General features: G+C 37.4%; 1 protein-coding gene across 6 annotated transcripts in view; it reads left to right on the top strand.

The window, feature by feature from the left end:
* The window catches only part of GULP1 (GULP PTB domain containing engulfment adaptor 1), a 163,754-nt gene that overhangs the window by 104,039 nt on the left and 43,598 nt on the right, over positions 1 to 16,117 (top strand). For all 6 annotated transcript variants that reach the window (XM_080398784.1, XM_080398783.1, XM_080398780.1 and 3 more), the window contains one exon: positions 13,507 to 13,578. In XM_080398784.1, the coding sequence (XP_080254910.1) occupies positions 13,507 to 13,578 (72 nt within the window). The remainder of the gene's footprint in view (positions 1 to 13,506; positions 13,579 to 16,117) is intronic.

The following is a 16,117-nucleotide window of genomic DNA, read 5'->3' as shown; positions in this document are numbered from 1 at the left end:
GGGGGGGGGGGGAATATTTCCTATGTTCAGGTAGTGCTCTGCAAATTTGTTTTAAATGGCTACAGAATGGTAGCTTAAAGAGGCAGTTTTTTCCTGTTCGAAGTATTATTTTAAAACAAATGACACTCACCCCAGCTAGCCTTTGAAAAACTCTGTTAGTGATGGTTTGGAACTGCCTGAAGGCTGAGTGTTGAATTGTGGTGATACATGTGTTACATAGCTGGCTTTCATGTGAGCTTACGTGGAGAAAAGACAGCTTCTTCTAAAAAACACATTAACAAGAGAATATGAACAGGTTCATGAAACAATAATCATCACAGAGAAGACTCTTCCAGTTACATGCAGGAAAAGTGCAAGATCCAGTACAGCTAAACCACTGTGAGAAGTGCTTTTCTTGGTAGGGTTCACTACCGATGTACTACTCGCTTCCACAATCTGCAATGGAATTGAAGAAGAGGGATTCAGAGTAGGATTTGACTTTTTTGCAGGCAGGACATCCACAGATAATGAAGCAGAGCTATGGTAAGGGTACGCTCCCAGTCTTCAAAAGGAAGATTTCCAGCATGTTTATGTTCCCTAAAAACTTTATTTGTGATTCCTGAAGGTTCTTTACCAAGTTATCTTGTATGTTGATCACAAACCTATCTAACTGCTGTGTTTAAGTGCCACACGTTTAATCTTAAGCTTCCATATGTTCTGGTACGCTCCAGCCTCGGTTCTTCATTTGCTCTTTCAGCGTGCCTCCTAGGTGTGCTTGCTTTATGTTCAAATAATCAAATTACCCAGGACCAGCACTTCTTTCCCTCTCATTTTTCTTTTCCCACAAGACACCCACTTTATTTAAAGATATTTTCTCTGAACCTCAATGAACCGCAATTTTGGGGGTCACAGTTACTACTCTTTGTCCTGTGTTTTGTTGTTTGTTTGTTTTCTCTGCTACATGGTGTTTCTCTCTCTGTAACTTATACAGATAGGCAGCCAATCTGATTTTCACTTGGCTACCCCAGTCAAATATTCTCTGAAAATTTCTGAGGGTTTCCTGTGAATACAGTAACTCAGAAAGATGTCTACAGGTGTCATTTGTGTAAGATTAACAATACATTTAAAGTAGCAGATGGAGCTTAGGAAGTAGATTTTAAGAGCAAAGAAAAAACCATGACATTTTAACTTAGGCAACACAGGCATTTACTTGGCCATTTATATAAAATTGTTGTTAATTAATGTGAATGTGGCATTTATTTTAGCACATTCTTGTAGATTATCCATGTGAATTATGGATTACAGTTTACATACTGACTCAGCATATTTCCACACTGAAGCTGCTTTACTAAGAAAATGTCAGGCTCATTCTTCCTCCACAAATGTAGTTTAGGAAACAAAAAAACCCACCAACCACAAAATCCCAACAAAGGTAGTTCACACTTCATCTTCCAGTCCTTTAATACACCTTGGTACATATATCTGTCCTGTGGTGTTGATTATCTCCCCCATAGAATGTATGTATAAATTACTTGCTACACACTAAAGTAGTTCTAATACTAGAATTTAAACAGCAGATGATCTTCTATGGTAATGATAGTTTAAAAGAAAATGTTCAGATTATGTTCAAAATTGGTGTTCCATGAAAACTCTTCCACGTTCATGATTCTTTCTGCAGAATAACTATTTTCTGGTGCGCTGCTTGTCCTCTGTTTGACAGCCATGTGTTTCTATGAATCAAGCATTAAAACAGGAGTCATTTATTCTAATCTATGGTGCAATAAGGCTCACAGTATTAAAAGTCCTGATTCAGAAGAGATGCAGTGTCCTTAAAATAGGCAATTTCATATTTCACATTAAACTGGAAAAGGGCTTTAATAAACTGAGAGTAATGGACAATGGTTACTTGTTCCTATTACTGAGGCTATTTGTGTTTGAATGAGGATTTTGTTCCTAACTGTGATGATGACATCTCTGTTTTTTGCCCCACAGGGAATTACTGTGTCTGTATTTATAATGTCATTGCATGTTGCCACGGCAAAAGACTGTGATAGTACAAGTTCAGCATTATCATGTTAGTCAAGGACAAAGGAGGCAGAAATTAGTTTAGAGCAAAATAAATGTTCTTCGCAAAATTGAAAACGTCTGTGGAATTTTATCTCTGCTTTTGTAAGATACTGTTAATATTTTCCAGTACAAAAGAGCAACTTCAGCAATTTTCCACTTGTCTTTATTAATATGTATTATATTTTTATATATGTATATAAGTCCATTGCAGTTTCTTCCACTATGTGTAGAGTTTATTTGCACTGACCAGAGGAAGGGTGTAATGATTTTTGTGTCCAGCTTTGGTCTGAAGAAGTTATTGCAAGCTGAACACTCGGAATTGCACAATCCCACCTTGAAACGGCACATGGAAACTCCTGGCTCGTGTTAGGAAAGAAGGGATGTGAAGCCTGTGCTCAGATTCATGCCCAGAAATTAAGTAATCTGGGAAATATCTCTTTGAAGGAGCAGCCACTTTCGGAAAGACATCATGGCCTGTGCACTCATGGGGCTCAGAGCTGCGCCCCTAATTCAGCTGCATCACTTAAAGAAGTTCTGAGTTAATCAGAACGCTCCAAATTTTATAAAGCTTCGTCTTGCTGGTGAAGCAGAATGACTTTGCGGGGCTTATGGAACTGTGGTTGGTTTGGTTGTCAAATCGGTGAACAACATAGCTTCTTTCTGCATAAGGGCTCTTTGTCATCTCACTTCAGTTTTTGTTGTTCTCGTTTTGTTTGATGGGATGATTATTTGCCACAGGAAAAAAAGTCAGCAGGACAGATGACGCTTGGGAACACTGAGCTCGAGCTTTAACTTGCACTGTTTTGTGAAGGAAGCTGGAGAGCCTGCAGAACGCTCATACGGAGCAGGCCAGGACATGCCGCAATTAAAGGAATAGCGGCATTAGGAAGACTAGTGAGTTGATAGAGCGGGGCAAAACGGAGCCAAAAACTAGGACAGGAGTTTTGCATGTCTTATGTAGGGTGTTACAGTGTTAACTCTTACGAAAGTCGCTGCGAGAATACCGGCACTTGGGATCTTGATCTTACTGTTCCTTTAAATTGTAGCATTGCACTAGATTGGGTTTTTTTGAGGAGGGGTTGGGGATGGGGGGATCAGTCCATAACTTAATGGGTACGCTAAAGAAAATGAACTGTAACCTCTATTTGCGTAGACTAGTGGGTTTATGCAAGTAGTAACAATGAAAACATTTTTTCACACTGCAGAGCGGCAAAGTTCCCTCTAGACTTGCCAGTGTTGCTAGCTAGCATCTACAGGGATTAAGTGGGAATTAAAGCAAAGGCGGCCTCTGTGTTCTGAGTTTCAAACAGTGCATTTGACGCCTTTGCAAAAGGGTGTAGATGTAGAGCTCTTTGTACTACTTCAGTCAGTACATTTGAGTGGAGCATAGGAATTGGTGAAGTTGTGTCTTATGGTTAATAAAAACTAAATTGCCATCTTGGCATCTGGTTTATGAAAAAAAAAAAAAGCAGCCAAATGATGTCAATCTTACATTAAGATATATGAAAAGATTTAGGACTTGGTGAAAAATGGTATTTCAGTAAATTTGTGGGCTTAATCTGACTTTGCTATTTCCATAAAGAAATAATGCTTGAGTTGAATCCAGTTTCTGTGGTGCAGAACTAAGTCTGCTTTCTAATTATGGACTTGTAAAGCTGAAAAATCTGTCCACTCTTTTATTATGCATTTCTAAAGCTGAAAAATTGATATTTAAAATAGTAAGTGGGAATTATTTTTAGGCAGACTCTTAATTAAGGAAAATAAATATTTTTTTTTTATTGGGAACAATGCAGTCAGGAATACAAATTTTCTGAATGGAGGCATTCAAGCAGTATGATAAGTCTTCAGCGATTATCAGAGGCACTTCACGTTTGGAAAATAACTTTCTAAAGGAAGTGCCAAGTTTGATAATTAGTTCTGTTTTCCCTGTCTGGGTACAGAATGGTTCTTGTGAACATACAGGTAGCATTCCCCATGCACCCACGTTACCAGCAGCATAATCTGTTTGAATAATCACCTTCACTGAACATTGCTTCCATAATGGTAACTCTTACAGAAATAAAGAGGTACCATATTTTAAGATTCAACAGTGAATGTAGAGTTCCCAGTTTTTAGTTCTCGGAGGTCAGAGACCAAATAAAACCTAAACTAATATGGGAGTAACCACAGAGGGTTGCAGGAGCTGGCAAGGATGTTATTCAGCATCTGTAGTTGGAAATGCCTGAGCCATCCTAGGTAAGTCAGAAGCAACTTAGAAGGAATGCTCATCTGATACAGGGGAGGCTCTGCAGAGCTGATGAATAGCAGTGGAGAAACAGAAGATAGTAAATTGATGCATCGTTTGATGTTAGATAAGTCTCTGTGTTAAGTGCTTTAGTATCTGTGTTGAAGCAAAATTGCTGTAACTTGAAGATGGTGCCTTTGGATTACTCAGACATCTCCTGTTGCAGTAAAAGGAGCTGACAGATGCTTCTGCCAAAAAAAAACCCCAACCAAACAAAAACAAATTCCCATGTGTAAAAGCCAAAACTGGAAACACTGAGTATGGCCGAGCTGAAACCCAGAGGATAACATTTGGAAGCACGTTGTTCTTTAATTTACTCACTTGTTTTATCCAGTATCTGAGCACAGGGTTTTTGCATGTGAAGGCTAATGAACATCGCAGGACTTGTGAACAAAGGGTGCTGTCAAAAGCGTGTGTCTCAGTCACAACCAGGGCATGTATAATAGGAAATTATTTTTCTCCAGTGATAAATTTGTTTTCACAACCATCTTCCCCTGCCCTTGTTTCTTTCATGCCAAATATTCTCTCTAATTTTTTTTCTTTATTTATGAGCTATGGGGAATGCACCTGGGCTTAAAAGACAAACAGACCTTTGGTATGATATACTACTATTATTAGCATCACTGTCACTTGTGCAGCGTTAAAATCTTCCTTTTTAAGCCCTTTTCCCATGCACTAAAATTTTTTATGGAATTTTCTAAAATTTACTTGAACTTGCTGGCTTCTTTGCTCCAAGGTGGAGCATCCCTGAAGGGAATTCCTGTTACCCTTCAGCTGGTGCCTCCATGCCCGCACTGGGTGGGACTCGCTTAGGCCAGCGCTGAGCTGTTTGCTCCAGCCAACCACCTGCAGAGCCAAAGAACCGCTTCTTCCTCAGCCAGATGTTTGAGGTGGAAGTCAGTCTGCACGTAGCTGTGTTTATTCTCCATCTGTGCCTGAATTCTGGGTAGCTGTAAGGTGGCTGCTAACGGTGTATGCGATGGGAGGGCAGCATACAGCCCACCGCTGCCCCGCGCCGTTACAATCTTTGGGTTCAGCCTGACAGCTCTTCAGGGCGGGATGCAGCTTGGGATGTGCTTCTGAAGGGCTGTGTAGATCTATGGACTGAAGAAATACTGAATGTTTTCTTTCTTGTACAACTGGTCTTTTCTATAGTCACAGTCTTGACAAGATAAGCTTTTAAACTTTTCTGCTTCCTTTCTGAATTCCAGCCTGCTCTTATCTTGCTTGTGGTGGTACCAGCTCTCTTTCTTACCATTATTTTACCTTTAGGATTAGACACTTTCATGCAGAGGACAGCTTTGATAGTTGTGTTGCAATCTGATTTGGTTTTAAATATATCCTTGTTGATAACCCCTTTAACGTATGATCTATCTGCAGAAGGTTTGAGTTTTGACTATTTACAAAGCGTGTCCTAAATCCTCCTGAAGTTCTGCTTAAAAACTGGTTATGTTCAGTGTAAATGTACACTCTTACTGTGTGTTCCTTTTTGTGTGCCCTCAGTTTTTCCTGTCTGGCTGTGGATTAAAACTCAGTAGGACTTGAAGAAGAATGTGACACGGTGTAATTATTCTCATTCTTTTGCCTTTAAATACACCGAGCTGGATGCGCTTGGACCAGGCTTCAAGTTTCTTCCCAGTGAGCAGCTATATAATTTCTCTTCTTATCAAATATAAACATGGATTAGAAGATAGGTGTAGACAGGATTAGGACTACCATATGTCCTCAGTTTCTCAGGCACATTTACCAGAATATGTGTAGATATTCCAGCTTCCAGACATTTGGGTTTCTGGCAAGAACCATATCGGAGCTGGGGAGGTGTGATGCGGCTGCAAGGAAATGCTCTGTATTGTCTGTGGCCATCAACTCTTCAAAGATGTGTTAAGCTTTAGTTATCAAACTACATTCTTTATTAGTCATAGCAGCAAATTTAATGACTGGGATGATTGCTTACATATTTGATAGTGAAGACTTAGTTCCTAGTTACTGCATTTCTAGAGGATAGAAGAAAGACCAAATGAAACCAGCGTGGCTTGTTGAAAGATTCTTTAAAATTATGCACAATATTTTTTTTACATCACTGCATCTGGAAGATTTTTTTTTTTTTGTAACTGTTACCTAATTCTTTTGTGGTCCTTTCTCTAATGCTTTCATTTTTTTTGTTCTCCTCAACATTTCAATAGTGTATCAAATAGATTTTTCTTTCTTTCTAACTTGATTACTGTAAATATTTTTACTTCTGCGTTTTCTCACATGCATTTGGCTTAATTCTACTGATGGATGAAATACCTGGTAATATTTGACTTCCATTAGAAACCCCCCCCCCTTTTTTTTTTAATTTGTTTTTAATCATGCGTGCCACTTTTTTTTTTTCTTTTTTGCAAATAGTGCTCAAACCATCCCTCAGAAAATTTTGTAGAATTTTTTTTTCCTGTGTCAGAGTCACCATTTATGCGGAACGTTACATGCCAGACCAGACGGGGATATTCAGGGAATGTGCTGATGTCTGTGGCACCGTTCTCTCTCGTACTCCCAGGGGGTGAGTTTGATTCCTGCTCTCATTTGAGCAGCAGCCATGCCTGCGAGAGGCAGTTGTTTTAAAGGTTGTCACTAGAGAAGTGCTTTCCAAAAGGGAAAACTCCAAACATTTATGTACTCTAGCAAAAACATGTGTTGGCAGAGGGCCAAGGAAGCGGTTTCGGGTGGGGAACTGGACTGTGGGGTGGGGAGAGAGAAGCGACCCAAAATAGAAAGAGGTGTGTGTTTTATAGCCCATGTTGTACTTCTGCTCTTCAGCTGACAGAGAAGATTCATGTGTGCCAGGCTGAGCAAACACTGTTGGTGTCTTAGGGAGTGAGTAACAGCTGAGATATTTGTTCATCTGCTTTCTGCACAGCTTCAAAACTGGTCCCACTTCTCTTTCATTCTTGTTTTATATTATACGCTGTCATTCTGATGTTCTCAGAATGTAGATACGTTCGTCTTCCTTTCATCAGTAAATCAACATCCCTTCAGCTCCTGCTGTAAAAGGAGCTAATTTGTCAAATTCTGGCAGCAGGTATCCAGCAATTTTGCATAGCTTTTTCTTCTTTCTTTATTGTATGGGTTTGTTAAGTACTTTTTTTTTCATGTAATTGCATTTAAATCTGCATAAAAGAGAACTTCTAATGTTCAGGGATTTCAGAGTAATAAAGAAATGTGACACACTGAAAGACTAGTTTTTTTGAAAAAAATTGAAATGTTGTGACAAAAGAAAACAGATGTTGTTCTATTATTAAAATATCCTGCACTGCTCTCTACTGGAAGAGTGGAAGTCTACCTTAAATATTCAAAAGTGCGCCTAAAACTATTTCTTAGTCAAGTTTTAGGTTTAATGATTTTATTTTTTTTTAAAAACCTAGTAAAAGTAACTTTTGTGAAGGATGGGTAGAGTGTTTTGTATTCTCCCTAGGTTTTGAAGAAAAGCACCTGGATATACTTGGCATGTAAAAAATGTAGAATGTTGCTGGTCAAAATGTAAAGGGATGGGGGAAGAATTACTGGAGTGCCGTGTCAATGGCATGGCAAAAAAGCGAGCTGTTTGTTACCCTCAGCGGTCCATCTGGCCGTACTAGTAGCTGTTGGGCATGTGATAGCAGCAGTAGGTTTGTCAGAACCGTAAAGGGTTCTGAATGCCTGAAGTTGCCCTACGTTTGAATTGACTTGCAATTGAGCCAGCAAAATAAAAGTGAAATACCTTTTCTTGTGATAGTTTCTCCGGCCAAAGTACAACTATAAAAGCATTTAAAATAATTTCACTATGGAATTGGACCAAAACATGTCTTGCTCAAGTTGAATGCATAGGACAATTTTCAACTATGTTCCGGTGGAAGAGATTCCCCACAAAGGGTCTGGGTTCCGTTTGCTGTCACAGGGCTGAATGACTCTCCCACTTGCTGTCAATGATAAAACTTCTGTTGGTACTAACGCGATGAAATAGTGTCTGTTAATTCTCTGCAGCTGCACTATCTTGCAAATCTTTGCATGTGGAGCGAGCACATCTGGTTGTCTGCTAATAATAAATGATAAAGAGTTTTATCTGAGGTGTTTGTCCTGCATTAATGGCAAACATCAGCAAGGGGAGAACGAGCCTTACTGTACGCTGTAGGAATGGTTAAACTGTTTTGACTGGTAAGATCTGTTGACCTCATAAAAGCTATTTCGGTTTATAGACAGCTGCAAGTAAGATCAGTGTAAGTAATATATTAGGAAAATAAACTTTCATCAGTTTTGTAGGGAATGCGTTCGGAAGAACAGAGAACTGCAGGGAAAAGCGTGTAGTAATCTATACAGGGAAGACATTGCCCTAGCATGCTTGATGTTATACAAAAGAGTAAATGTCATCATCTTGGCATTTCTTAAATTATCTAACTGAAACTCAGTATGATTATGGTGAACTTCCCATTAGCGCTAATCTCAACAATACATAAATATTTTAAAAGGTCAGCCTAGTGGCAAGCCTAACTTATTGATCATTCTTCTTTGAGTTGTCTTATGCGTGAAGTAAACCAATTAAAAGAATAACCCTTTTAGTAGCTCCAAACAGTAAAATACATGTAACAATCTTATGTAAATGTTTTTCCTCTGTATTATGGATTTGACGTTAATAAATGCATTAAATTCTTAAGTGTTCATTAATTTGCATATAGGATTAATAGTGAATGATCTGAAGGGGAACTGCTACATTATTTTCTGTTTCTCTCTTCTCCAATGAAGTGTGGGTGTTGTATGAGTTGGCTCTCAGGAACAGTTACATTTCATGTTGTTGTTCCTCATCAGCCAGGTCCGCGGAAGGGAACCCAGAGTGATCAAAGCAATCGCTGACTTTTAAAGTTCCTATCTAGAATTCTGCATCAGTATTGCTTTCTAAAGGAGCCTGATCCTCAAAAGGGAAGTTTCATATTTACTAATTTTGCTTTGAAACGTGATGAGTATTTATACTATTGATGCTACAGCTGTACCAAACTCCTGATATAACAAATACTTGTTCTTTCTGTGAGATTTGGTGAGAAAAGTCCGCTGAGAAGACCATAATGAAGTGGCCATCTCCCCATATCATGAGGATGGTGAATTGGTTGCTAGTTACTTACTTTAGAAATCCCTGAGGTGGCAGCGCAGCCGCTGTGGTAGGGATTGTACAAACACGGGGGCCTTCCTCACGTTGAGCTTGTCATCTAAAGTCTCAGCTTTGCAAATATAGATGTGTTTGCTTAGCTTAACTATCAGGAGTAATGCCATGGTAATTGGTACCTAATATTAAACAAAATACGATGATAAGGCAGATCACACAGAAAAGGTACAGAGTAGCTGAAAAAGCAAGCAATAAAAAGCCTCCAGTTAATATGTTAGCTATATGTTAAACCTGTATTGCATAGTTATTCTTCTGTTATAATTAGAAAATAACTTATTTTGATTTGAAATTCTGCTAATATTTTGCCCCAACATAGATTGGTCTAATTAATACAAATATCCAGAATATTTGCTCTCAATGGCTGTTTTTATTACTGTCTTACCGAAAATAAATGAGAAAACTTGTGGAGGTGAGGCATAAAATGTGCAAGCAGTTACAAATAAGATTCGAGCATATCTGAATAAAAATAACGGAACTGCAGTTAACAGAGATACAAATGCATATCAGATACGAGCAATGCAACCCATGGCATGGCCTCCGAATTTCTGATATTAACACTTAAAATACAAATCATCTTTGTTTTTTAATAATATGCAAAAAAATAATAAAATGCAAAAAAATACTGCATTTTACTATATTTTCCTATGCTGAATAACTTCATTAAGCATAAGCTCTAATTCTACATCCAGTTCAAAACCGCTGAGAGCAATAAAAATTTCAGTAGTGATGCTTAATGTCAAACCCGATACTCATTGGGAAGACAGCTCATTGTGAATGACTGCTTGAATTCTGGCTATGTTCCATAAATATTGATATAATGCTTATGATGTTCCCATATACTTTGGGTCTTGATTGTTTATTTCATTGGTGACTTGCAGAGCAAACCCAATCTAGTACGTGTTTTTTCAGGTTTTGTCAGTCATTTCAGCCTGTGCTTTCAGCAGTTTCTTTAGATGTCTACTTCTCCCACCCCTCCGTCATCAGAAATGGTAATTTCTGATTTGGGGAACATTGCTATGGGCTTAAAAAATCAGTGACATTTAACAGATTCCCCAGCTGCAGCAGAAGCTTAATTTGGTGCTTACACTTTCTAAGGCAGTAATGTGAGTTAGCGTGAGGTATGAGCTAAGTTTCCCCCCTGGGAAAACAGTATTTATGGAAGTTATTGTTTATGGAAAGATTAGTCTGCTGCTGGGAATTATTGAACACAGCAAAGATACCTTCATCTTTCTTGGACTTTGTGAATCAGAGCGAGATAGCAGAGGGAAGGGGAGGGGAAATGATTCTCTTGCTTATGAGCTATCTTTTGCTATCTCGGCCATCTGGATGGAAGTGAGCAACTGAGAAATGCCAGGCAGCCCTGTGCCCTTCTGGAGAAGCTGCTGCAGGCGAGGCAGCGTTACCCAGGGCATCTACAATTGTACTGGACACAATTCCACCCAAGGCCTGGCCCCTAAAGCTGTATCGAGGAGTACCAGGTGGCTTACGTTGATAATGCCTCTGGAGCTGCTGGTTTCCCAACTCACGGGTCTTGGGAAGTGCGCGTGGAGTACGCTCAGCTGTCTGCCCCGTCACCGCGGCGCGCAGGGACCCGCGTCCTCTGGTCACTGAGCCTTGTCCACGCTGGCGGCTGCTATTTCCCATGTTTCTGCAGGAAGCAGTGCTTTATATGCAGTGCTGTATATAACGTACCCTCGCCTACTCACAAACTTGACAGCAATCCTGCTTCTGCCTCTTGTGTTGTGCCAAGTGGGTGGTGGATAGATACACTTGTGTGCAGGTATCTGATTTGATCAGCATTCCTCTTAAAAAGTAGATAAGGTCAGGCAAGAAAGGTTCTTATATATATGTTTATATATATATAAAATATAAAAATATTATATATATATGTTTATATATATAAAATATAAAAATATTATATATATGTGTTTATATATATAAAATATAAAAATATTATATATATGTGTTTATATATATAAAATATAAAAATATTATATATATGTTTATATATATAAAATATAAAAATATTATATATATGTTTATATATATATAAAATATAAAAATATTATATATATATGTTTATATATATATAAAATATAAAAATATTATATATATATGTTTATATATATAAAATATAAAAATATTATATATATATGTTTATATATATAAAATATAAAAATATTATATATATATGTTTATATATATATAAAATATAAAAATATTATATATATATGTTTATATATATATAAAATATAAAAATATTATATATATATGTTTATATATATATAAAATATAAAAATATTATATATATGTTTATATATATAAAATATAAAAATATTATATATATATGTTTATATATATATAAAATATAAAAATATTATATATATGTTTATATATATATAAAATATAAAAATATTATATATATATGTTTATATATATATAAAATATAAAAATATTTTATATATATGTATATATATATAAAAAATATAAAAATATTTTATATATATGTATAAAAGAACCTTTCTTGCGCATTTAAGCTTGTGGTAAGCTTTGGGTTTTTTTTTTTCCACTCACATACATTGGCTTACATATATTTACTCACCTTTCTGTCACATGTAGGATCTATAATGTCCAAGGATCATTCTTTATATGCTTTTTCTGCAACTGTCACTTTTCCAGGGAAGAACACACCCTCTATTTAAAGTTATCAGAAACGTTGCATGGAAGACATCTAATCAATGATAGAGGTTTCTGCTCTGTTATTATAAAACCTTGCTCTCCTAGCTGGAGAATTTTAATAGTAGGCAATATTGACAGCAGATGTGCATAGTGTTTTGATTTACACACTGGTGTATTTAAGATGGCACATCGTATTTCAGAGTTAATAGCAAATTCCTAATGCGATGGATTGTTGGTAAAGCTGCAGAGTTTCCTTGCAGGAGTACAGCTTGAGCACATTGACTGCAGTAATCACATTTTTAAGTTTTAATAAAATGTAAAACTTCAGAGGAACTATGTTGAAAGCATCTGTCATGTGGCAAATGTAAGTTCTTTTTGAAACTGCTAAGACTCAAAAATTATACGTGTCTGTGTGTCACATTGCACAGGCAATTGTGTACTTTAGAGAGAAAAAAGGGGTTTGTTCCTTCTTTCTAGAATTATTTTGGCATATTCAGGTACCTGGTGTGACTCAGACCAACTGCACCTCAATGAGAAAATTGGGCAATTCAAAATTACTACACAGATGCGGTTTGGGCAGGATTGTTGTACCTTTCATAACAGTGTAGTAGAAGGCAAGCATAACCGTGCACAAGAATGTAAAGGCATTTCAGTGTACAAATAAAGAAACAGTAAGATCCTTTTGAAATATTATACTTTGTATATACTTTGTATCTTAACAGGTGTATGTTTGGTTGTTGTTAAAACCTTACTTGGTAAAATACACTCTCTAGTAGCATTTCTTTGAATACGAGCCTCGTTTCTATGTAAGTTGGAGCCCAGTTCCTTTAAGTCCATGAAATTACTGTACCAAGCAGCTCTGAGAGCAAAATCAGGTCTTTTTAATTTACCTTGCATCACTATGAAAGTTTTAGTAACATTGTCCAAACCATTGGCTCTTGTTGATTCTTGGGAAGTATCTTATGTCAGTATTTTATTTTGCATTTGTAAAATTTTTTTCCAAAAGAGATGATATTACCAAAGTGACAGTTTCCCAGTGGAAAAAGGTACTTAACTTCTAATTTACACACTTGTATAGGATTGAGATAAATAAAACATTTTTAAAAAGCTGCTTTTGATAACTCTGTTTTGTTGAATTAGAATTTAGTTCTTGTTATTTTCTTTAATAAAAATAGCTGTATGAAGATTTTTTTTTTATTTATCAACTATTGGAACGATTTTGTTTCCAAAATGTTACTTGGAAATAATTGGAAAATAAGATTACCTGAGTTAATTAGGCCTTTCAATGCATAACTTACTTGTTTCTCACAAATTACAATCTTTCCAGTTTCTCGGCAGTACGGAGGTAGAGCAGCCCAAAGGCACAGAAGTTGTAAGAGATGCTGTTAGAAAACTGAAGGTAAGAAAGAGTTCTTAATGAATTATAAATAGAATGTATATTTTGTAACATAACAACTAACGCTTTATGAGTGTTTCTAGGTAAATTCATTGAATCTGTAAGGAGTTGCTTTTCCTAATCTCTTCACAGGGCCCTTCCCTATTACGTCCACATTATCAGATGTTCTGCTGTACAAATATTCAGTTGTCTCCTAACTTATACAATTATTTATAGTATAAAGTTTATGTACCTTAATGTGTAATGCTTGTTCTTTGGAAACTTCAGGGCTTCATTAATACAGACTTCGATAGCAACAATTTGTTTTAGCTGCCATCCTCACTTTATGGCTATTGAATGCCTCTAATGCGGCATTCCAAGTGTGTTGCCAGGGAATTTAAGAAAATGAATGCTGCTTTGAGTGAAAAAACAGCGATATCAGTAACGTCTGTCCTGCATTTCTCTGGGCTGTGTGTTGCTTTCCTGTGAGCCCTGGTTAGGTGAGTTGCCACCTGTTGCAAAACACAGAGTACTCACCTGCTCAAGGTAAGTGCTGGGCCACAGAGCAGGAGCAAGAACGTCAAACCGCACCGTAAGTGGGCTGCAACAGCTCTGTGAGTACTGGCTGTCCCTGACTGCTCTTCATCTAAAGCTAACGTGTCTGATCCACGTAAACTGACTTAGCGTGGAGGGGAGGGTTTGCGACATGGGCATGAACGTTGTTCACCCTCCAGCTGTGACAACTGGTGAAGCACCTGGCAACAGAGCTATCGTGAGAGAACAGGGTTTACAAACCAAGCCTGTTTATGACAAGGGGCATTCCTGCTTTGTCCTCCAGGTCTTCGTGCTTCATTGGAAAAGTTCTGTGCGCACAAAGATCAGGTGTTTACAGTACCTCCTTGGTTGTACGTCCTTGGGCACTGAGGGACTCGGTAGACAGTTAGGAGGTGTCCTAGGGGAATGGTTTGTTGAGGGTTGCTAACTGATAACGTGGCTTTGATTTGACTGAGTGACAGCTGATATCCCTACAGCCCTTCCAATGCCATGAGCTGCAGCAGGAATGCTGGTTTCATCTGCCTGCTAGTGCACATTGCTGTGGAATCGCGCTGTTTCATGTTTACCTCCTAAGAGCTGTTGGAGCATCGGTTTATTTAGATGTAAAAATTGTTCTGCCTACTATTGTATTTTCCATAACTTTTTGTAGAGTTTCTGTTTTTCATGTAAGCAGAAGTTCTTTGGAAACAGAAACTTTTGAGAATCAATGCTGAAAAATGTCATTCTGTGTTATTACTATAAAAAAAAATAAAAGAAAGAAGGCATTGTCCTGGTTTCAACACCTCATGTAGCTCAGCTTTCAATACTGAGGTTTCTCTTGAAAAAACACCTTTACAAGATTAATTAGTAATTGTGTTGAGGTATTGAACCAGAAGTTCTTGGCCTTTATTTTCACGCTACCAGAATAGTACAGCTGCCTTTAAAAATTCACTTAGTCAATTCTTAGAACGTTTTATGCCAAAAAGATTTACTCTGCTGCATTTCATCAGAGACATTATTGCCGAGTTTTTTTCAAGTCTTTTAGGCTAATATAAGTGTGACCCTTTTTTAATCATTGCAGCATGCTACCAGTGGAAACAAAATGTATGGGTTTGTGTGCACCTTGCACAGCTTACGGCTGATACTGGAGTGAAGCAGGTTGTGTTAGGTATTTTGTTTATAAAATCCTGTTACCCGCTGCACTGTTAATTCTGTGCAGAAATCGGTCAAGATAATATCCTGCTACGGAGAAGTTTTGATTCTAGTCTAATGATGTTCTATCAGGCTGCCTCTAAGTAAAGCAGCTGCTAAGTTTCTGTCTCTATGTGGAACCGCAGGCTGAGCTGGGCTTTCGCTCATCACCAGGCGCTCTGATGTTCGGATTGTATAATTTGGTCCCTTGAAATAATGTGCTGTGACAGCAGGTCCAAAAAGGATGTCAAATACCTGTTCTCTGAAGTATAGAAATAGCCAGAGCTATTTTCCTTTCTTGGGAAAAAAACATGTCAGCCTAGCACTAAAATTTAGAAGTAAAAATTTTTTGTATATCCTGGTGGTGTCGTTGCACTGTTGGTATCCATTCTAACTTTTTACACGTGTTCCCTAAATAAACTGCCTTGGAGATATGTGTCTGAATCGTTGCTGCCAAAATTCGAGGATTTTCTTCAAGCTCGGAAGCTTGGAGCTTAGATGTCAAGTATTACATTGGAATCTTATATAATCGCAAGTTTATTAGAAAATTCACAAAGTAATTAAAGACAACTTTTGGAAAGACTTGAAAAATCTTGGAACAGAATTCAGAGAGCAATGAAGAGGTTTTATATTTGAAACAATCCTCAATTAATTGAAGACTCATTTCAATATTGACTTATGTTGTGTATCTGAATTCTTTGAAGAGAAGCCTAGCGGTACTGGATTTTATTATAGACCACACATCTCTAGCTTGTTTTTAGAATATGTTAATTAAAATTTTTAAACCAGTAAAACCAGCTTGAAAACTGATGTCTTATATTGAAAGAAAACTTATATA

This window comes from Falco punctatus (genome assembly GCF_963210335.1).
Source record: "Falco punctatus genome assembly, chromosome: 8".
Classification (NCBI taxonomy): domain Eukaryota; kingdom Metazoa; phylum Chordata; class Aves; order Falconiformes; family Falconidae; genus Falco; species Falco punctatus.
Note: the sequence above shows the minus strand (reverse complement) of the source record. Positions and strands in the feature narration are given on the sequence as shown.